This window comes from Gopherus evgoodei, chromosome 2 (assembly GCF_007399415.2).
Source record: "Gopherus evgoodei ecotype Sinaloan lineage chromosome 2, rGopEvg1_v1.p, whole genome shotgun sequence".
Lineage (NCBI taxonomy): Eukaryota > Metazoa > Chordata > Testudines > Testudinidae > Gopherus > Gopherus evgoodei.
The window spans coordinates 58,761,412-58,785,046 of NC_044323.1; the positions used below are offsets into that span (position 1 = coordinate 58,761,412).

Here is a 23,635-nt window from a genome sequence, read left to right on the forward strand (position 1 = left end):
AATTTCTTTTCAATTCCACTGGTGTGTGTGACCTCTTTTACTTCAGAGGAGTTGCACTACTATAACAGAGGAGAATTTGTCTCTGTATATTAAACAATTGCTTTAAATATAGATCTTTTTTCTGGTGCCAAAGACTCTTCTGATGTTCTAGATAGTCCATCTGTTACAAAGCAAGTTCATTATTTTCTATGTTGAGAATTTAGCTGAAATACTGAATACTTCAATTTTCAACTGGAAACTGTCACCAGTATAAAACAAATCAAAAAATGAGCTACTCTATTAAGCCAGGATGGCTGCTGATTGCAGACAGGGTTTTAAATGTTCTTCCTGAACTAAAGGCTTTTGGAGTCATACTCTTCTGTGCATGGATACTTCCAAATGGGATCAAACCTCACCCTGTGTTTTTGTGGTGGAGTTTTTGTGGAATGGGCAGTAGGTTTAGCCTCCCAAATGAAGTCATCAATGGATTTCCCACAGTGAGGCATGTTTTAATAAAACTGCTCTGCTGACTCTCTTTCCAGTTTTGCCATTGGCTCATGCATGCAGACATGTGGGAAGTTGTGTAGCAGCAGACATGGGAAAGATCTACACTGTGGATCTTTCACAATATCAGACTTTTTGGAATAGATATGATGCAGCAGTATAACACTTACCCATGCAGGGCTGCTGTGCAGTGTCCTACACAAATCGCGTGTGTGTTTTTCTCTGTAGCTTTTCTCCGTACAGAGTACATGACATGTCTGGTGGTCCCTGCCAGCCTGGTCTTAGAGATGGGAAAGGTCTAGTACAGCGGTTCTCAAATTGTGGGTTGGGACTCTGTTTTAATGGGGTCGCCAGGGCTGGCATTAGACTTGCTGGGGCCCAGGGCTGAAGCTAAAGCCCGAGTCACTGCCTGGGGGCTGGGGCCAAAGCCAAAGCCCAAGGGGTTCATCTCTGGGCAATGATGCCCAGGTTACAGGCTCCCAACCAGGAGCTGAAGCCCTTGAGCTTCAGCTTTGCCCTCTCCCACCACTCGGAGCAGTGAGGCTCACTCTTCGGCTTTGGTCTCCCCTTCACTCCCGCCTGGGGTGGTGGGGCTCAAGCGATATCAGGCTTCAGTCCCCTCTCCTGGGGTCATGTAGTAATTTTTGTTGTCAGAATTGGGTTGCGGTTCAATGAAGTTTGAGAACTGCTGATCTAGTAGATCATTAGGTCCTCATTTGTGCACTAGAGGCTGCTTCCCTGCCCTTTTAATAAATCAAATTCGTTGTGGCTTCTTCTAAGCATGACCAGCAAGGTGTTGGGAGAGATAGGGACTGATGCTGTTTATTGCTTATAGACACCTGGACAGACTGATTGGTTAGGTGATTCTGGTTTTCTAATTACTGTAGGAACAGGGTTGTCAAATCTTGTCTACCCTGTTTTTGGTGGAGGTTTCCTTTTATTCTGTGTTTAATTAAGGGACTGGAGGGACTCACTGTTTAATAAGATATTTTAAAATCTGGGGGAAAAGTCTTCCTCCTCACCATTGATATTCCAGTTTGTCACTTTTTTCCTTTGCTTCTTTGTGGCTTTTAAAGATCCCCAAGAAAGCGTGAGTGATGGGAGGAAAGAAGACTCTTTCCTTTTTTAATTAGAAATGTCCTTGGTTCACTCCCTCCCCTGAAATATTTAACATCTCTGATCATTATCTTCTAAACTCAAGAAAACAGTAGGTTTGAGTAGAGAAAGAGCAATGATGTAACTAAAACTAGACACTATCTAAATAGAGATTACATTTTCCTGGCTAGTAGAGAGAAAAGATAAGATAAAATACATAAAACATAGTAAGATTCTTACAGGAAACAGAATAGAGTCGATGACTAATCCTGTTGCCAGCTGTGCCTTGTTCTGATATTGTAATATGTTTGTAATATAATAGAAAATTTGCTCTCTCTGAAATTTTCAGATGACATTTTTTACTTTGGCCTTATTTTTTTAAAATAAGAAATAGGTTTTCAGACTCATCTAAAATGATATTTTAATACATGACATAACAGATTTGGACATTACAATGAGTTAAAATGAAAATATAGGTAACCTGTAGTTGCACTTATAAATTAACTAGCTCAGTCATAGACCTGGTACCCAATGCTACAAACCGTTATTTGCATAAGACTTCAGTGATCCCCATCTAAGTAAGAGTTTGTCTCATCAGGCCTGAGAGCCCAATCCTGCTCCCACAAAACTCGTTAAGAGCTTTTGCCATTGATTTCAGATTTGCCTCTGGCTGACCTTGCTTGAATGTTTGTTCCTGCAGTTTGACTACTGGGTTGGGCCTCACAAACTCAGAAATAGAGCTGAGTGAATAATTGATTTTTGAGTTCAGTGGTCAAAGTAAAAAATCTGGAAAAAATAGTTTATTTCGAACCACAATTGATTTTTTTATTCACCCCCCCCACTGGAAAAAAAAATCAGTTGTAGTTCAAAACTGTTTTGATCCTTTCAAAATTGTTTTCCTTTTTTTTTTTTTTTTTTTATTCAGCCCAAACTGAATTCAACCCAAATTCATAAACTGCATTTCACCAGCTGGACTAAGCCTTGTCTACACTAGAGCATTTTGTTGTTGCAACTCTGTAAAAAGCACCTAGCATCCACTCACACAATTCCTCCTTTGGTGAATGGGCTTTCAGTCTACTGTTGTGACTGCACTTGTTCTGAGTAAAGCTAAGCACTGTTTCACCCATCATGTTTTGCTGCTGTGCCAATATAAGCAAGAGCTGTTGCAGCTGCAAGCGTACAGTTGGTCTTCCCATTGATATCCCATGGTGATCCTAATAAATTACATCTCCACAACTTCCTCCCCTTCCCCCCATCCATACAGGCCAATGGTGCTGTTTGGGTGGTCCTGTTATAAAGGCACAGAGACCTATAATAAGTAGATTTTATTTAGTTTTTATATAATACACCTCTACCTCGACATAACGCTGTCCTCAAGAGCCAAAATAAACCACGTTATATTGAACTTGCTTTGATCCACTAGAGTGCGCAGCTTCCCCCTCACCCCCCGGAGCATTGTTTTACTGTGTTATATCCAAATTCATGTTATATCAGGTCGCTTTATATCGAGGTAGAGGTGTAGTCTATATAGTAGGAGTTTTGTGGAAATGCCACATGGGGCTACCAAAATAACTTCTATTCCAAAGTTTGCTACAAATATGTGCAAAAAAGTCACTTTCCCTTGTTAGATCTGATTTCCTTGCTGGACTTAAGAGTTTGATCTAGCCTGTGTGTGTCTGCTTGAGTGGTAGGTCCCTGGGGGTGGTGCTAAATTAGTCTGGGGTGTGTGAGAGTGAAGTGAATAGGAAGAAAGCAATGGTAGGGATGGGTTCTATAACCAGGGCTGCCAAGAGCAGGTTCAGGCCCCAGTGAAAAAAATTTTTCAGGCCCCCCAGCAAGGGTGGAACAGCTAAACAGGGCTGACGAAGTCGGGAAAGCCGGACCCCCTTCTGGACCACCAGGCCCTGATAATTTGTTCCGGCTTCCCCCCCCTTGTCGGTCCTATCTATAACTCCTGTTATCTTACTCTAACAATGATGGGTAAGGTGCATCCTCTTGTGGTTGAATTATGAACTTCCACCCTTCCCTCCGTGCCACAAGTGAAAGCAGCTGCTGGCACTAGCACAGCTAGCACTAGCACTAGCACAGCTATTCTCTGCTTCCATGGGCACCTCATTTGTCAATAACAGACATAAGCAGCCTGCCCTTATAGAAACGCCAGCAAATGCCCCACCCTCTATGCCCTTGCCCCTTTCATCGTCTTGAGTAGCATGTTGTCTTCTGGTGAACAAGGGAATGTAGAAGCTTGGAGCAAACAGAAGAACGGAAACAAACAATGAAAAAGAAGCTGAAAAATGAGATGAGCTAGATGGGTAGTGGCAGGAGAAAACAGGCACAGAAAAATACAAGAAAGGTGTGGGGGAGGAAGGCTAATAGGTAACAACTGTGGTACTAGGGCCTAGCATCAGGGGACCAGAGCCCATAAAGCAATACAATGGAAAATGGTGTCTCTGTCAAAAGGTTGGGAAGCATTGAACCAAATCTTGAGTAATTCCCTGTACTTTCCCAGGAATCATATGTGTTTAATTTAATTTTTGTTAAGTATTCAAAGATTGGAATAACTCCCATGTATGTTTATTTTACTACTCAGAGACCACGGAATATGATTAACATGGGTTTTGTCTACCAAAACTGAAGTCTTTTTCATAATTTATTTTATTTTTCAGGAACATCCATCACTTGGGCAACTTTCTGAAAAACTGATAGACAACAACATCAATGTTATTTTTGCAGTTCAAGGAAACCAGTTTCACTGGTATAAGGTGTGATAAAAGTCATAATTGCGATTGATTTCTTTTTTAAAAGTGCAATTTTTAGATTATGATTGTGAATAAATGATTGCATTTTTCATAGGATCTTTTGCCTCTGTTGCCTGGTACTGTCGCAAGACAAATAGAATCGCAAGCAGCTAATCTGAATGATTTGGTGGTAGACGCTTATCAGGTATGTTTCCCATGAAGATCATGGAATTTTTTTTCTTGTTTGTGCAGTTTTCTTACATAGAATAAACTACAGCCCAAGGCTGAGCTTTTCAAAGGTGCCTAGGAGAATTAGGTGCCAAACTCCTATTGAAAGTCAATAGGAGTTGGGTGCCTGGCTCCTTTGTAATTCCAAGCATGAAGTCCATATCTAGTGAACATTCTAAGTGACCTAATGCTCTGATGGTTAGGATGAGTTCTCAGTTTATTGGTGCCTTAATTGCTCCTAACTGTCCCAGGGGATCCTTTGCACTGGTTGCTATGCTATTTTCTAGGAAGTGGTTTGTGGGTTTCGGTGCATTTCTGTGTTTCCACCTTCATTAACTGTTTTCTGTCACTTCTGCCTTCTCTAATATTTTTTCCTTTTTGGTCTCTCTTTATTTCTCCCTCTTAGGTTTATATTCTGTCTCTGTTCTCTCCTTTATCCTCTTCCTTTTTACCCATTTTATTTTCCTACACATATACTTTCTTTGTTAGCTGTTGTTCGCAAAACCAGTATTACATAAAGGCTCAGAAATGTAATACAAAACTTTAGACATTACAACCGTGATATGGCTGTATATTACAACATTTTTTTAACTTGTAGGAGTTGGGAGTGTCTTATTTACTGATGGCCACTTGTGATATAATCTTAAAGTAGTTTTTGCCATAGCAGAATAACTGTGTTAAAATTAGACTTGCAAGGAGATCTCAGAGCATTTGCCATCATTTGTGTAAAGAAAAAGTTTTACAAACCATTGTCTTTTGAGGTCTGAGAATTGCCAAGGCATACCAAATAAGTCACTAAAGTATGTCAGTGAACACATAGCTTGCAGTGCTGTTAAAGGCAAGCACTATGAAAAGCCAAAGACAGACAAAATAGCAGGAGTTGAATTAATACAAATCAGTTTATTTCAATGAATTTAATCTGTGTGTTGTGTCTTCTCTCATAACGTTAACTTTGAAAGTTAATTCCCAGAAAATGTCCAAGGTTTGAGCTAAGCATCATTTGGTTAATGCCACTGTCCTCTTTAGCATTCCATATTATCAATGGATTATTTCTTGCTGCACAGTTTCTGGCCAGTAACATGGCACGTTTGTGTTAGTCATCAAATATCCTACACCAGTTTCTAGAAGATAACCCTGGACAGATATGTAATGAGAAGAAATGAAAATTTCACAATGTAACCTTTTTATTTCCTTGAAGATTCTTTGGGACTTTCCTGCTCCATCCACCCACTCTCTTGTCCTTTTTTTTACTTCTCTAATATCCATTATTTCTCTTCTTCCTTCCCTCCTCCCTTCCTTGTGGATTTGGTACTTTCCGTTTTTAACATGGTTCTAGCATGTGTGCTACACAAATGCATTGTGAACTGGCCTTGGATGTTTTGCCTTCCTGAAAGCAAATGTTTTAATATAAGAAAATAAATGTTAATGTTAGAGAGTGGGCCTTTTACACTTGTGTTCTAAGCAGGGAAATCTGTCAGCTTATTTATGGAAAACACTGCCTGAAAATCCTTGGCTAAAAAACCATAGATGAGTCACTAATTTTCAGATGTCACAAAACATGTTTTCAGATTCATGTAATTGATCTTCCTTTTGTAACAGTGAAAATGTCCAATTAAACAAATATTTAAAACCTACTAAAATAGGGGAAATTATACATACCACTTTTGTACAGATAGTAGTAGCTTTTAGCAATCAGTTTGAATAAATCTGTAATAAGCCAAATACAAGCAATATTCCCTCTAAAATGAACAGGCGGACTCATTGCACAGTAGAGCAATTTTTGATGATGTTGGGTTTTTGTTTCATACATGGTAGCACTCAAATGCCCCAGTCAGGATTGGCTAGTTGCCTGCTTCATACCATTTGTCCTGAATAAATCAGTTAGTATAATCCAGTAACTTTTAGAATAACCTGAGGCTTGTCCTGACAAAATTTTTCCTAAGTAGATGCAAAATGTCAGAAGAGGAAACTGTCAAGCTAATTTGGAACCTTTCCCATAACAATAGATGCATACTTGCTCTTTTATTTAAAGAGTGCTGTTAAGACAGCATTGTTGCTGCATTAACCAGTTTTTGTTACACACGTCATTAGAATAGGTTTTTCAGTGGTCATAAATACACCGTCACAAAACTATGTAAAAACAGTAGGAAACTTGAATGTGGATACCCTAATCATCATCTTTGAGTGCTTGCTCATGTCTGTTCCAGTATAGTTGCATGAACGTCATGTGCACCATTGCTGGAAGTTTTTCCCCTGGTCAGATCCGTCCAATCACTTCTGGTACCCCCTGGAGTGGTGCATTCATGGTGGGGTATATAGGCACCTGCTGACCCTCCGCCTCCTTAGTTCCTTCTTCCCATCCATGACAGTCGCTGGAACACTCTCATTCTCTTGCTCTGCATGCAAATACTCCTTAATGTTTCTCTGTAAAATAGAGTGTAAATAGTTAAATTAGTCAGTAGTTAGCAAATAGTTAGATAAGCTCCTGCGCCAGGGCACCTACCGTCAGGGGCCATGGTGCATGCCTTGGTCTCAGAGCTTCAAACAGTGTGCAACATGCCACAAGTCCATGCCGGTAAGCAACCAACATGATAGCTGCCTGAAGTGCCTCAGAGAGAGCCACATTCAGGTTAAGTGCCCAATCTGTAAGAACTTTAAGCCCTGGACTAAGAAGAAGAGAGACAATAGACGAAATTTTCTCTTAATGGAGGCAGCACTTAACCCTTCATCAAAACCCAACCCAGCTCCAAGCACTTCCTCTGTCAGAAGTTCCCTGGCCTCATTACTGGCGAGAAAGTTCTATTCTGCATGGGGCCCACAACTGAGAATCTTGAACCACCAGGCCTTCTTACGTTGTTATGACTTTAATTCATGGTCTGCCATTTTAAAATTCACGGAGCTGTTACCAACGGAGTCCAGATCAGCGTTCGCAGTTTTGGAGGAAGGCAAGGAAGTTTTGGAGGTAGCTAACGCATCCATCCAGGTGGCCTTGGATGCTGCAGATGCAGCAGCCTGCACCATGGCCACAGTTGTAGTAATGAGACTGAGCTCTTGGCTCCAGTCCTCTGGACTCCCTCATGAGGTCCAGAAAACAATTCAGGACCTGCCATTTGAGGGAAATTTCCTCTTCTCAGATTAGATGAATGCCCATCTTTATAATCTGAAGGATTCCAGGGCCACTCTGAAGTCCTTAGGACGTCACACACCGGCCTCAGCTATAAGCCCCAACCTAAGGATAGATTCTACCAGCCTCATCAACAGCAGAGGCAGGATTTCGGTCGGCGGAGGAACAAGGGCTTTAGGAGGAGGCATACACCTCATGCCCCTTCAGCATCCACATCTGTGCCTCAAAACAACCGGCAGGATCTAAGCAGTCCTTTTGAGGGTGCGCCTGAGGATGGCTCACCAAACCAAAGTCTGGATCTTACCTCTATGTGTGGACCATTTGTCCCATTTTACTGTGCCTGGATCAACCTGACTTCAGAGCACTGGGTGCTCTGCACAGTAGAAGTGGGATATACCATGCAGTTAATTTCTTCCCCTCCTTTCCATCCTCCCTCCCTGTCCCTCTTCAAGTACCCTGAGACTTCTGGCCCAGGAAGTATAGTCACTCCTAAGGGTGGGAGCCATGAAAGTGATTCCTGTAGAGTTTAAGAGGCAAGGGGTTTTACTCACACTACTTCCTGATCCTGAAGGTCAACAGGGATCTCAGACCAATCCTAGACAAGTTCATGAAGAAGGTGAAGTTCCATATGGTCTTCCTAGCCTCTGATATCTCTTTCCTAAGATCCAGGGGACTGGTTTGCTGCCCTATCAGCAGCTCCACGAGCATACACAACATGCATGGCAGTGGTGGGGGCCTTTCTCAGGAGGCAAGGAGTGCAAGTCTACCCTTACCTGTACGACTGACTGATCAAAGGTTGGTCGAGAGATGTGGTGGAAGAGCATATGAACCTCATACAGTCCACTTTCAAAGACCTGGGGCTCCTGATAAATGAGCACAAGTCGACTTTCTCTCCTATTCAAAGGATAGAGTTCATAGGAGTGGTTCTTGACTCAAACCAGACCAGAGCCTCCTTGCCAGAGAACTGCTTCAGGGCCATCCAAGAGACCATAAACAGCCTGAAATCCTTTACCATCACCAGGGCATGGAGATGCCTGAGGCTCCTGACACATAGGGCCTCTTGTACCTACATGGTGCAGCATGCGCAGCTCAGACTGCAGCCTCTTCAAGCCTGGCTGGCATTGGGTGACCAGGCCATCACCCACTGGACAAGGTGATCACACTTCCCTCAGCAAGAATGCTCTCTCTTCAGTGGTGGCTGGACTGAGACACAGTGTGTGCCGGTATCTCCTTTACAAGGCCCACCCCTTCAATGTTGCTGGTCACTGACAATTCGGACGTGGGATGGGGAGCTCACTTGGGGCCCCTCAGTACTCAGGGCCTCTGGACGCCAGAGGAGATAGCCCTACATATCAATGTCAGGGAATTAAGAGCGTGCACCTAGCCTGTCAGGCATTCTGTCACAACCTACATGGCAAATGTGTGTCACAACCACAATGTTTTATATAAACAAACAAGGGGTGGGGGCAAGCTCGTTCCTCTCTCCCATGCCAGGAGGTGCTGAGGCTATGGGAATACTGCATAGTCCACTCCATTTCCCTGGAAGCCTCCTATCTACCAGGCACTCAGAACAGGCTGGCAGAACAGGCTGACAGATCCTTCACCAATCATCATGAGTGGTCCATCTGACCAGACGTCTTGAATGCAGTTTTTCCCGAGGTCGGGGTTTCCCCAGGTGGAACTGTTTGTAACCAGATTTAACAGGAAATGCCCTCAGTCCTGCTTGAACATGGGGCACAGTTCAGACTCGCTCTCCAATACCTTTCTCCTTCCCCGGAGAGGGAGGTTTCTCTACACCTTTCCACCCATGCTTTTCATCCATAGGGTGTTATTCAAGGTAAGGAGGGACAAGGTGCACATAATCCTTGTAGCACAGGCTGCTGGACTTGATTGCCCAAGAGCACAGATGTATGCTCCACCCGAACCTGGAGTCCCTAGACTTGTTGGCCTGGAATCTCCATGGCTGAGTGAGGCAGAAGAAGACTGCTTGGCACTGGTATGAGCTGTCCTTATGGGTATCAGAAAGCAGGCAACTAGAGCGGTCTATTTGGCTACGTGGAAGAGGTTTATGCTGTGGTCACTGCAGAGAAAGATCCTACCTTTGAAGCCCCACTGCCTGTTATCTTGGACTACCTGCTGTACTTGAAGAAGGAAGATCTTGTGGTATCATCCATCAGGGCTCACTTAGCTGTGATCTCGGCCCCAGCAGTGAATGGATGGTCAGTATTTTCAAACCCAATCTGTGCCCAGTACTTGAAGGTATTAGAGCATTTGCATCCACAGGGGTGCCAACCTCTGCCTCCTTGGGACCTCATCCTGGTACTGTCAAGACTGACGAGGCCACCATTTGAGCCAATGGTAACATGCCTCTTGTTCTATTTGTCCTTTAAAACAGTCTTCATGGTAGCAATTACTTTGGCCAGAAGAGTCTCAGAAATCGGGGCCCTCACCTTGGAAGCACTGTATACAGTTCTCTTCTAGAACAAGGTCCAACTTCAACCACATCCATCTTTCCTTCCAAAAGTGTCTCTTACTTTCACAGTAGCCAGGAAATTTTTCTTCCCAAGTCTCATGCTAATAGGCAAGAGCAGAGGCTACGGTCTTTGGACGTTAGATGCGCACCTTTTTACATAGGAAAGGACCAAGCTGTTCTGGAAGACCAGTCAGCTTTTTGTCACTATTGCAGAGAGGATGAAGGAGAATCCTGTCTCGTCACAGATAATCTCTTCTTGGATCATATCCTGCATCCGCATGTGCTACGACCTAGCTTAAGTGTCACTTCTGTGCTTGCTAGCACACTCCACAAGATCACAAGCCTCTTCAGCGGCATTTGTGGCTCAAGTCCCGATCCGGGATATCTGCAGGACAGTGACCTGATCTTCTATCCACACATTCACCTTGCACTATGCCATCACTCAGCAGGTCAGAAATTCTGCAGCTTTTGGTACAGTGGTCCTCCAATCTGTGTTTCAGCGAAACTCTGATTCCACTACTTAACTGATTTGCTTTGGAATCACCTATATTGGAATGGACATGAGCAAGCTATCAAAGAAGAAAAAACAGTTACTAACCTTTCTGTAAGTGTTCTTCGAGACGTTTTGCTCATGACCATTCCGCAACCCGCCCACCTACCTCTTTGTTGGAGTTGCCAGCAAGAAGGAACTGAGGAGGCGGCAAGTGAATATATACCACGCCAAGAAGGCACCACTCCAAGGGGCACCATAGTCAACCTGACGGCTAGCACTAGGGGAAAAACTTCTGGCACCCAACTCATGCACACCTATATTGGAATGGACATGAGCAACACATCTTGAAGAACAATAGTTACAGAAAGGTTAGTATCCGTGTTTTCTTTTTCAGGATTACTAGCTAACTGGTTGTATGTATTTGGGATATAATTGGGTCTTTATATGGAAAAGAATGCTTTAATTCATTCCTTTATTTAGACAGACTAACAAGATTTATTCATTTCAGTTAAAGCCACTCAGTCAAGCATGCTCATGTTTTAGACCCTAATGCATATTAAATGTGGAAATGCAATGTAACTAAAAATTCTTTTTCGTTACAGAAACTAATCTCTGAAGTGAAAATTCAGGTGGATAACCAGATCCAAGATCTACACTTTAACATAACTGCACTCTGCCCTGATGGAAGTAGAAAAACAGGCATGGAAGGATGCAAAAATGTGGCCTATAATGAAGAAGTATGTTGAGTTTCTCAGTTGCAAAGGAATTGAGCTATTTATTGTATTTTTCTTAGTTGTGTGGTATCTTCTAGAGCTTTTTTAAGACTGAAAGTAGATTTCTGTGTTCTTGATCATCAATTCTCCACTTTCTCGTTGGCATTATTTCTCCTGAATCTTATCTAAAACCAAAAGCTACTGTTTGTTCTCACTGATTTCATGGAGATAAGGTTCAAAGCATTGTTGTCAACCATCTAAATAATATTTATGAGGACCATTCCCCACAGTCCACCACTGAATGTGCTCATATTCTATATGAAACGTCTCTTCAGCTGAAGAGCCTTACAGATATGCGAGGAGAGTCATTAGAGGCATATTGACAACTGCTTGGTCATGGCTTGGGGCATTTTTTTTCTGCTTCTTTGTTTAAAAAGTGTGTCTTCTACACATGCCCAGAGATCCTGGTAATTGATATAGTGTGTAAATCAGATTAAAGTGTCAATTTATATCCATCTGGAGCATTATCCTTTAGTGGATGTAATTGGTTCTATTTGTGCGTGCATTTATATCTTTATTCTATTGCTTAAATTAGCAAAGTAATTTATTTAATTCATTAAGAAGAGGTCTCTGTTTTTTGGAGTGTAAGTTCAAGGAGTTCTGTTCCTCTTACCAAGCTTGTGTAGCTTAGCTAAAGTCACTCATGTGTATGGATGTATGCAGTCACAAATCAGTGGATTTGCTGTGTGAAATTTAGAAATTACACCATGCTTTATACTTGTGTAGATTTTGTTTGCGTGACTAGTTTCAGATGAGCTTGCTAGTTTTTTCCTTTAAGCTCAGCTACAGTGTTCCCACCTATGCTTGTCATAGGTAGTATCATTGTAATTAGTTCTGTTGTCTAATATTTATCTGTTTCCTTTTAATTAAAAAAAAAACCATTTGATTGTAAAAGATAGCAAATGTGGTCCAAAATCAGCAGCAGCTGAAAATTAGCCTTCTTCAAGAGGTTAACTTCTTAACAGTAAATCTTCCTTTCAGTATTTGTTTACTTGGAGAATGCTTTTCCTTAATTCTCACATTCCTTTCATTGCACAATCCTCCTTCCTTTCTCCTCCTACCAAAACTGTTCTATGCTTTGGAAGATTCTGTGATCTCTTCAGGGTATAAGCACTTCAACCAGTCTTTCTAGTAAGGCTGGTCATAATGTTTGGTGGTATTCACACTGTGTCCTAAAAACATGTTACTCCTTTAAGTGTTGTACAGTGGTGGCCCAGGATTTTAGGCTCATGCATCAAAAAAAACACAGGCGAAAGACAAAATACCATGTCCTGCTGCTTGGAGGCACAGCTTTTCTCCTTGTTATCCATGTACAAATCAAGTCTGAGGCTTTCTTCAGTCTGATCCCAAGATAGAGGTAACTGCCAAACAAAGTCTGGCTTTCTCCAGGTGGGAGTCAGAGAGGTAGTGGGGAGAGAAAAAAAGGAGAAATTATAAGCAATTTTAGCTTCTCTTACTTCTTGTGTAATACAATAGTCAGTTTCTTATTTTCTGTATCAGGGCTTTGATTTGGAAGTCTACAGTCCTAGTTACATCCTTAGACTGGAGGAAACATCTTCTTCCCTAATTCTTTTGCCACCCCTTCTTTCTGTTTATATTCCTGCTCTGATGAACACGGATGGGAGTTTTCCCTTTCCAGTCAGCAGGCTGAGCAGCTTTTCGAAAGAGGCCCCTGTGCTTGGTTGCCTTCATAGGCAGTACCCTACCAATGAAAAAGACAAGCACCAAATGTAAAGGTTTTAATACTTGGTTGATCCAACTCATGGGAAAATATCTGCTGCCTTCAAAGTGTCCAAAGGTCATGGGTTTTAGTTCATCAGTGGGCTGGCATATTAAAGATGGGTATCCCATGACAGAAGGACCAGAAGGAAAAAGGACAGCTTTGCAGAAGTGATTTGAAGAACTACTACTGCCTTTAGCTCTCTCCAGTTCTATGTCCTGGATCTTTCTGTCCTTCTCCTGCCCCCTGTTAGAATCTGGATAGCACCAAGAGCTCCCATAGCCCTCTCTGCACCACAGGGCAAGAGTTGGATGTGCCCTAGGCTCAGATTTCAGGCTGGTTCTTGTTGTTGTTTTTGTTACATTTGTATAAGTTCCAGGGGGTTGGAAGGAGGTCTTTCCCACGCCTAACCACTTGAAAATAGTGAGAATATATTGTTGAAGATTCCTTAGAGGCTGGTCTTCTCCATCATCCCCTCCAGCTGGCTTTTTTGTCCGGTGGAAGAAGGTTTGATGAGTCCCTGGTTTCTATTTGCTTATAACAAGAATGAGTTAGCAGCCAGAAAGATCTCACTCTGTACAGTCTACAGTCCTTATTTTTTTCCTTGCTCATTTATAAGTCACGGAGGAAAGAACCTACTCATGCACTCATTAAGCTGCCAGCAACACACAGTGTTAAGGGTCCCAGTGATACCATATTTTGCATATTGGAAACTAAGTGTATGTAGTCCTCAAGTAGCAGAGGTCATGCATGGGCTCATCCAAGGTATTAATGCAGAAGTCCTAAAAACCAGATCAGGTCTCCAAGGAAACATACATATGATATAATTCAGATTGCATAGTGAACCTTCAAATATTTAATATATTAACTTTGTTTTATTTGCTGAGCTAGTGTTGGTGAAATGCCAAAAAGTACAAGTGGTGTTACAGGCTTAACAGTGCAATAGATATATATATGTTGTTCAAACAAATACTTTTATTTATGTCTTACAGTGACACAATGGTTACCAATATGTTAACTTACTGATGTTAGGCTACTCTGAAAGGTTTATACATTTGTATTGGGATAGATTGTAAACTCTTTGTGGCAGGGATATGTCTGTTGTACAGTACAGAGTCCCGATTATGATCAGGGTTTCTAGGGACTGTTATAATGTAAATAATAACAAGAGAAGGAAATTTCTGACATCACTGTCAGAAGTTAGAAATAGAACAGCTACCTTTGCAAATGCTGTATTCCTTTGTTTAAATCTGCATTCTGCAGATTATTTACAATGCCTTTTCAACATGAAATGTAGGCTGTTGTTGGTCTTGTACTATTGGGTTTCATTATGCTTGTTACTTTTGCCATTACTGAAATATGATGCATTCATCAGTTGCTACTGTGTCTTCAGTCTTATTGCTTGGTAAGTATTATAGGTGGTATGATTTCTTGTTTAATTTATGATAGAATGTTGAAACAATTTACAGGAAATAATTACTACATTATAAATGCAGAATTTATTTTTTCTTAGGTGCTTTTTAATGTATCAGTTTCAATGAAAGGATGTGGTACAACTGGAGGAAGCAAATATGTGATAATCAAGCCTATTGGTTTCAATGAAACCACCATAATTAATATATATAAAAACTGTGCCTGTCAATGTGAGGACAGTGCAAAGCACAAAAGAATATGTGTCGATGAAACTTTTATCGATGGTGAAAGCACCCATTGCGAAGACACTAACTGTACTTCCAGTGAAGATACATTTCCTTTTGAGAGATGTAAGTTGCACCCGGACCAGCCCATCTGCAGTGGTCAAGGAGACTGCATAGGTGGAAGATGTCTCTGTCACAAAACCAGGCTGGGCAAAGTGTATGGCAAATACTGTGAAATGGATGACTTTTCTTGCCCATATTACCATGGAAACCTGTGTGCTGGTAAGCTACAGAATTTGTGTGTTTTTGCTCAACCGTGTGTTTATATACAGTATGTAGTCTAACAATAATGAATATGGTTGTCAAACACTAAATGTTTCATTAAGTTAATTTATTTATTTTTAAAGCCTGGTAGAGTGTCTGTAGCTCTGGAGACTGAAGTCCTCTGTTAATTACAGGTGTCTCAAAATCTCATACGCTTTTGAGATTGTCTGAACCAAAACACTGGACTTAGACAATCCCTAAATTCAAGAATTTCAACACTAAACTCATACATTTTTTCCAGAGATAGCTTATCCATGATAACAATATTGTTATTTCTATAAAGGAAGAGAAGCAACTTCTACATGAGAGTCTGTGTGAACACCACCAAACTTTGGGAAATATCTTTCTGGATCTGGATCTGATTTTTTGTCTCAGGATTATCTCCGGTTATATTATGACATGGATTCCGAAGAAGATGCAAGTGCATAGCATAGTATAACTACAAGTCACTCCAAATTACTGCCATCAGGCCTTAGGTTGATGTTGAATTTCATACACTAACAAACAGAGTAAAGTAGCTCAGAACAACCAAGCCAAAAACAGGACAGTGTGAGCAGTATGAAACCAAATGAGCTCTTGATTTGGTACGTGAGACCTTCATTCCATTCTTGGGGTGAAATTCTGTTTGCAAAGAAGTGTGAAAATGAAAATTTTGCCTGAGGCAGGAGTGTGACATGAATGCCAAAACACCATTACAACAGAAGCAAAGAGGCAGACTGTGCCCAGTACCATTGTTATCTGTCAGCCAAAATTATTTTCTCTTTTTCAATGAAAGTAAAATTTAAATTTTTATTTTATTTTTTTATTTTAAAATAACTTAATATGTAAATATCTTTTTTGTAGTACTCACTGTTCAATGAAATGTGTCCATGTATTTAATTTCACTTCACTGTATAGTGCACAACCTGTGCATTGATGGTCAAACTTAGGTCACATTTACAGTAGTGCAAATTTAGAACTCCTCTGACTTCAGTAGAGTTATTCTGGTTTAACACTACTGTAATTGTTGCAGTACCTGAGTAGGCTGCCCACACTGAGAGCCTTTTCCAGTCCCTTGAGAGTGCAGCTCTTTCAAGTGTCAGGCATTCACTTCTCTTTGGGATGAGATCATGCAATCCAGCCACTCTCCAGGTGAGTTTCTGGGTTACTTCCCTGGTTGCCAGCCGTGTTATTTAGCAGGTTCAGTGAGCTTAGCACCTGCAAGATCTTTTTCTCTGGGAACCTATGACAGCCTACATTTGCAATAAAAACAAACAGGAGTCCTTGTGGCACCTTAGAGACTAACAAATTTATTTGATCATAAACTTTTGTGGGCTAGAACCCACTTCATCAGATGTATAGAGTGGAAAATACAGCAGCAGGTATAATTACATGAAAAGATGTGAGTTGCCTTGCCAAGTGTGAGGTTGTTCTAATGAGACAATTCAATTGACAGCAGGATGCCAAGGGAGGAAAAATAACTTCTGAAGTGGTAATGAAAGTGGCCTATTTCAGACAGTTGACAGGAAGGTGTGAGTAACAGTAGGGGAAAATTAGTATTGGGAAAATTAGGATTAAGTTTTGTAATGACCCAACCACTCCCAGTCTTTATTCAGGCCTAACCTGATGATGTCCAGTTTGCAAATTAATTCCAGTTCTGCAGCTTCACACTGGAGTCTGTTTTTGAAGGGTTTTTTTGTTGAAGAATTGCCACTTTTAGGTCTGTTATTGAGTGACCAGGGAGATTGAAGTTTTCTCCTACTGGTTTTTGAACGTTATGATTCCTGATGTCAGATTTGTGTCCATTTATTCAGTTTCTTCAAACCAAAGTATGTTTTAATTTGCCCAACAGGTACACAGTCCTTAGAGAAGTAGATTTAAAATAACTGACCTACACAAAAGTTCCTTTACCTAAGCTTAACATTTCTATCCAATGCTCAGGTTGGTCTGACTGGTTCCCCGTCTCTGAGTTGGGAGAACCAGGCCATACAGCTTACAGCCTTCTTCACTGGAGACCTCACAGCCTGTCAGCTTTTTCCTGACACACCCAGGGCTGCCTCTCCCAGATGACCTCCTCTCTCCCCCCCAAAAAAACCCTCCTTTTCCAAGGGCATCATTTAAAGCATTCCTAGTCTTTTGATCTTGTAGGGTCTCTTTTGATCCCAGGCTTAGTCTTGGGAAGAGTAAAACATCCTAACCAGGATGGAGCCAGCCAGGCAAATTCTCCCACTAGCCCGAGGGCCCATCCGTTGTATTAATTCAATGGAAGAAAACCAAGGTACCTGAGAGAATGTCTTACCTGTGTTGTTGTTTTACCTTTCCTGTTCAGTTCTGTAACAGCTTCTTTACAGTCTCCTTTGATATAGCTGTATGCATTCAGTTAGGCAGCAATACAAAACAGAACAAGAAAACAAACTTACAATACATTCATAAAAATACATGTTCATCACAGTAACTATGAACATAACTTTGCTCAGATGAAGTAGAAATAATAGTATGTGATCATTTAAATAATTTACAGTATTGTAATGCATATGCACAAGGGGAGGGAGTTAAGGTTTACTTTTCACTTTTCCTGATTTTTGAATGCCTAACTTTGCAACTTTACTGTTTGCTTAACATGTACTTTATATATTGGAATATAATATATATGCCTATGGTCTTCTTCCCTCCTCCTCTCTCTCTCTCCCCCCACCCCAAAATGCAAAGTTTAAAACGATCTTTAGTCACATTTGGTGGGAGGTGGGGGAGGAAGAGAGACTACCAGAGTCAAAAGTGAAACTATACAAGTGTCTACAACATGGAAAACACGTGCCTGAACACATTTTTAGCTGCTTCAGGCTCCCACAGTTTCACATAAAAAACTCTAAAGGAGATAAGGGGTCCTGTATAACCCTTTACTCCTTTGGCATGTATGCTTAAATTTCCACTGAATGAAGCAGAGTTCATTACATGTTGTTGTTGTTACTAAACATGGTTCTAAATTAGATACAGACCTCTTTCATTTAGAACACTAGGAGAGGTTGTTATAGTCCTGTCTTTAAAAACAAAAACAAACTACCATTCATACATAATTTTTTCAAACCTTTAGAGCTTGGCCAAATCAAACTATTTTTCAATAAAGCACTAAAATGAATTTTTCATCCCTAAAGACTGTCTCCTTTCTAGATGTGCACTTTTTAACACTATCTGCTTTAATGTGAGACCTGTTTAGAAAATTTCAGAATAACATTGTCTGATGAGAACAATGTAACTGCTTTTTTTCAGATTTTCCAAAAAAAAAAAAAAAAAAAGGTCTATATCATGCTGGGGAAATTTCAGCCTGAAAATTTCAATAAGATATAAGCAAAACAGGTGCTTAGGTTGACTTAGTTTTTCCATTCTAACTCTCTCGTTTCTGAGAGATCATAGAAAAAGGCATCTGAGACAAAAACACAGAAAGCCATATTGACCTCAAATGGCAATACAACCTAATCAATAATGGAGTAGATCTTCCCCTTATCATGAGCTGCATGAACAGAGACAGTTATGTTTCTCCATGTCAGTATATCGACCATCTAAGTAAGCTGTCTGCATGGTTTGGAAACGGAGTACTGTAAAGGCCGTTCTTAGTGAGTTATTAAACAGACTGTCTAAATATCTGGCATACCCATGAGTCTTTTTAATAAGGGAAAACTAAGGTGACATTTGAAATAGAAACAACTGCCGTATACAGTTGCTTATTAATATCTTCTATTCTCAACTTGAATAGGGATTTCACACTTCTAAATTTAACTCTAATCATTTCCAATTCTGAGAAATCTAGAGAATGCTAAGGATTTTGAATATGCTGTAGTCAAGACGCGCACTTACTAAGGCAGATGGGGGTTTAACTGAATTCTTATATACTCTCTGATGTTGCAGGCAATGGTGAATGTGAAGCTGGTAAATGTAAATGCTTCCGCGGCTGGGAAGGTGATCGCTGTCAGTGTTCACTATTGACAGCAAAACACTGCATGAATTCCAAAGGCCAGATTTGCAGTGGAAGAGGAGCATGTGTATGTGGAAAATGCGAGTGTACTGATCCAAGGAGTTTTGGCCGGTTTTGTGAATATTGCCCTACTTGTAACAATGTCTGTGATGAAAACAGGTATGTTTCTAATACGTGACTTAATTTCCATTTTTAATGTCGTTGTCCTCTCCCAGAATGTTCCCATTCAGATGCTGTATACATTAGAATTTTATTCTCAGTGTAGCCTTATTTAAACATGAAGCTTTGAGTCTCGACTTGAGGCTCGGACTGTACCGTTCATCTGCAGCTGAAATATTCATGTTGACATACCCAGATCCACATGCAATGCACTGAAACTTACTTCAGGAGGAAAAAAAAAAGTATTCCATTAATTGTAATCAAGATGGTTGTTTTATATATTTCTCCATAAATACAGGATTATCATAGCAACATATTTTTCCACTGCATTATTACTAAACTGGAATAATTTAGACATGGTCTGAAAGTGGTATCTGCTACACACATCACTAATCCTTTATCAGGAAGGTTGAAACATAAAAAATAACGTTGCTGCCAATGAAAACAAGACTATTCATAAGTGGTTACGGGAACACTGTTGTTTTGGGAACAGAGTATTAAAAGAGGCAGTATATTCATTCATTTGGTTCCGAATACATCATCTACAGGGCTGGGGGGAAAGGTGCAGCTTTGAGTTTTAAAGATGAATACTTAGGGTGAGTAGTTCTGCTCCCATGTGCGACAAGGTAGAAAAGGATCAATCCTGTTGCCATGCTGACCCTTGTAGAGAGACTAGTCACAACTCTTTCCTTGTGCTCTCTCCCCAAATAAGACAAGGAAGAATGAGCCTGGAGACAAAGGGCTTGTCTACAGTCAAAACATGAAAGTAACACAGCTGCACTGCTGCATCTGCACCGCTGTAGCGCTTCAGTGTAGACACAACCTACACTCACGAGAGGGATTCTCCCATCTGTGTAGGTAATCCACCTGCCTCAGAAGCGGTAGCTTGGTCGACAGAATTCTTCTGTCAACCTAGTGCTGTCTGTGCAGGGACTTAGGTTAACTAAACTATGCTACTCAGGGGTGTGGAGTTTTCACACCCCTGAAGGACATACTTATGCCAATCTAATTTTCTCATGTAGATCAGGCCTCAGCCATGTGTCTCCCTCCCCACTAGCCAGCAGAGCTGGGTTAACAAGGGGGAGTAATTTCTCCACTCTTTCAAAGATTGAAGCAAGGCTCTTGAAGGCTTTTGTCAATCTCTCAGGCACACTGCTTCCAAAAGCTCCTGCTGGAATGTTGCATCTTTCTGCAGTCTCCATTGTGGGCAATTTAACCCTTCATCCAAAAAAGTAAACAGTAAGAATAGAAAGAATTGATATTCGTCAGTTGAATTCTGAACTGTTTAGTATACATGCAGTTGGAGGAAAACCCCAGACCATGTCTGAAGAGGTGAATGCTAAGACCTGGCAGAAAGATGTGAAGATAGAGTATCTGGGTTATATCTGAAAGTCAAAGGGAGTTAGTGCCTATGCCTTTGAACAATCTGTCTCAACTTAATTAAAAAGTCAATTGCATTTTTCTTGCATTAATGATGTTTGTCTTCTGTAGTCATTTAAAGTTCAGTTCTACTCTGAAAGTAGTAGTAAAAATGGCATTACCTACTCCCTGTTATTATTCAGAATCTGATCTGTTGACATTAAGTGACAACAGTAAATTGTTTGCTACTTTACTTCTGTAGGAACGGCAGACCCAGTCCTGTGCAGAGAAGGTGTTCATGTCTATTCTTCCTAATGTATCAGCAAAAGAATTCCATTTGCAAGGCTAAATGTTTCCCTGTAATTATTCCTGTGCATCCCATTGAACACAGTGTAAATGTGGTGTAAGGGGGAATAAGTGGACTGCAGGATCGTTATTACTATTGATGATGCATGAAAGGAAAGAATCCACCTTTATTTTAGTAGCTCATGTTGAGTTTGTGGATCTGATAGCTAAAGAAACCATGGGGTAGATTCTGTGCTGCAACATCTTAGATGTACAGCATGAAAGGTGTAATCGAGGGCCAGGTGAGGGTGGCTTTGAGCCAGTCTGACTATTTTACTTCACTTCTTTTCACCAAATGGTTTTGAAAAACGACATTGGGCTAAAGTAGAGAGACAAGGTGAGTGAGGTAATACCTTTTATTGGACCTGTTGGTGAAAGAGACGAGCTTTCAAGCTACACAAAGCTCTTCTTCTGGTCACTGTATTAGCTCTATGTAGCTTGAAAGCTTGTCTCTTTCACCAACAGACGTTTGCCCAGTAAAAGATATCACCTCCCTCACTTCGTCTCTCTAATATCCTGGGACCAACTCAGCTACAACAACACTGCAAGTAACAATGAGTTAAAATATTGCAAGAGAGAGAGGATATGTCTCAAAGTTAATAAATAAATGCTTCAGTATTTTTCTAGCAGCGAGAGAACATTATTTGAACACAATAATTATTCTGTTGATTTAATCGTTTAAGGAAAATGCAGTGAAGTTATAGTGGTGGTTCTTTATATGTTCATTTTCAGGAATTGTGTTCAGTGCCATTATTCTAACAATGCATCAAAAACTACACCTGACGAGTGCAAAACCTCATGTGCTTATATGGTGCATTATATTGATCCAGCATCAGGTATGTAAAAACCTAGCTTTGCCTAAACACTTTAATAAAAGTGTGAAAACCTTCAAAATTCATAGTAGAGGAGCCACACAACACGCTAGGCATCACTTAAGGACTACTTAATTCTTTAAAATTGAGTGTAAGTTATGTATAGGACTTCATATAGGCCCTCTGCATTGGGGTGAATTTTTCCCCTTAGTTAACAGTTAATACTTAATTATAAAAAAGTCTCCACTCTTCCCTTCCCTTGTGCCTTCCTCAGCCCTGCAAAATGTGCTACATCTTGACGTGTTATTTTGTAACAAAATCAAATCTGATATCGTCCTGCTTAAATATTCGTATGAATGATGTATTTAAAAATTGGCACTGATGCACAGATATTTCTGTAATAACATTACTTGCTCTAGTTAGCATTTATATTCTCCTTCAAGAGTGCATTGTAATTGTTTGAAGAAAGTTTGTTTTGCTTCAGGGAAAATGAAAGATAAATAATAACAGGAAATGTGATTGGCAAGCTTTGCTAGATCAGATTTCCAAGATCCTTGAGAAGTTGCATCCAATAGTGAATCCTGCCTCAGTAATGGTTGAAGAAAGATTTACAGAAATTTATTATGGTAGCCATATGTTTTACTACTTCTCATATGTTTACATTATTTCACATTACAAGAGCTGAACAAATGAAGTAGAACACATAGCTCAATGAAACATTTTAATGTGTCTTAAGTATACACAGCTGTAAGGTAATGAGGGTGTGTAAAAGTCTTTCTCTATTAATAAACACATCCAAAGCCCATTCAAGTGACAGGTCCCAAATAGCAAAGAAAATTACATATATGTAATCACTTTTTGTCAGTTAATAGCTTTACCTAGACATTTTGTTTGAAAGAGGCATATAAAAGTGACAGTGATTCTGTTTGGGATTTATGAGAAGGATCTGTAGATTTTTAAAACCATTAGAGGCCAAGACTATTGAGAGAAGCAGCTTGGTGCAGTGCATAGGGCATGGGACTGGGAGTTAGGAGACCTGGGTTCTATTCCTGACTTTGCTACTGACCAACAGGGAAAGTGGCAAGCCTGACTTTTACCTTTGTCTGTCTTGTCTGGGGCATAGACTGTCTGTTACTGTGTTTTATGCAAAAAGAACAAGAGTACTTGTGGCACCTTAGAGACTAACAAATTTATTTGAGCATAAGCTTTCATGGGCTACAGCTCACTTCTACGGATGCATTCGAAGAAGTGGGCTGTAGCTCACAAAAGCTTATGCTCAAATAAATTTGTTAGTCTCTAAGATGCCACAATTACTCCTGTTCTTTTTGCGGATACAGACTAACACAGCTGCTACTCTGAAACCTGTGTTTTATGGTGTCTAATACAGTAGAGTCCTGACCTCTAGGTGCTACTGTAACATTAAAGAATAAAAAAATCGTGATCCTATATCTGGATCTTTCTAATTGGAATTTTTTTTCCTGATAAAGCTATTTTAAAAATAGTTTGCATATGGCAATCTGAATCATTATGCCTTCTTCATTAAATACTTTCACATGTGCAATCATTTGGAGTTATTTTAGGTATTTGATTTTGTGAAGCTATGCTAAATTAATGTGCATTGTTAAATTCAAACTTGGCTTAATGGGTGCCCCTTATCAATATTTTAGCTTTATACTCTTGTTTTCCTTTTATTGCAGAATGTTTCTCTGACCCAAACTACTTTAGAATCTTTTTCATAATCTTTATCGTTACATTTCTGATTGGGTTGCTTACTGTACTTATCATCAGGCAGATAATTCTACAGTGGAATAGTAATAAAGTTAAATCTTCCTCAGATTACAGAGCATCTGCAACAAAGAAGGTAACTGATTTTAGAGAAAATCATATTCAGTACTTTTTTTTTGCTTACATATAAGTGTTAGC

General features: G+C 40.3%; 1 protein-coding gene across 3 annotated transcripts in view; it reads left to right on the forward strand.

The window, feature by feature from the left end:
• ITGB8 (integrin subunit beta 8) overlaps nucleotides 1-23,635 on the forward strand; it is a 79,290-nt gene that overhangs the window by 47,195 nt on the left and 8,460 nt on the right. For all 3 annotated transcript variants that reach the window (XM_030550726.1, XM_030550727.1, XM_030550729.1), the window contains exons 7-13: nucleotides 4,245-4,340; nucleotides 4,432-4,521; nucleotides 11,237-11,371; nucleotides 14,641-15,046; nucleotides 18,971-19,196; nucleotides 21,633-21,736; nucleotides 23,410-23,573. In XM_030550726.1, coding sequence (XP_030406586.1) covers nucleotides 4,245-4,340; nucleotides 4,432-4,521; nucleotides 11,237-11,371; nucleotides 14,641-15,046; nucleotides 18,971-19,196; nucleotides 21,633-21,736; nucleotides 23,410-23,573 — 1,221 coding nt within the window. The remainder of the gene's footprint in view (nucleotides 1-4,244; nucleotides 4,341-4,431; nucleotides 4,522-11,236; nucleotides 11,372-14,640; nucleotides 15,047-18,970; nucleotides 19,197-21,632; nucleotides 21,737-23,409; nucleotides 23,574-23,635) is intronic.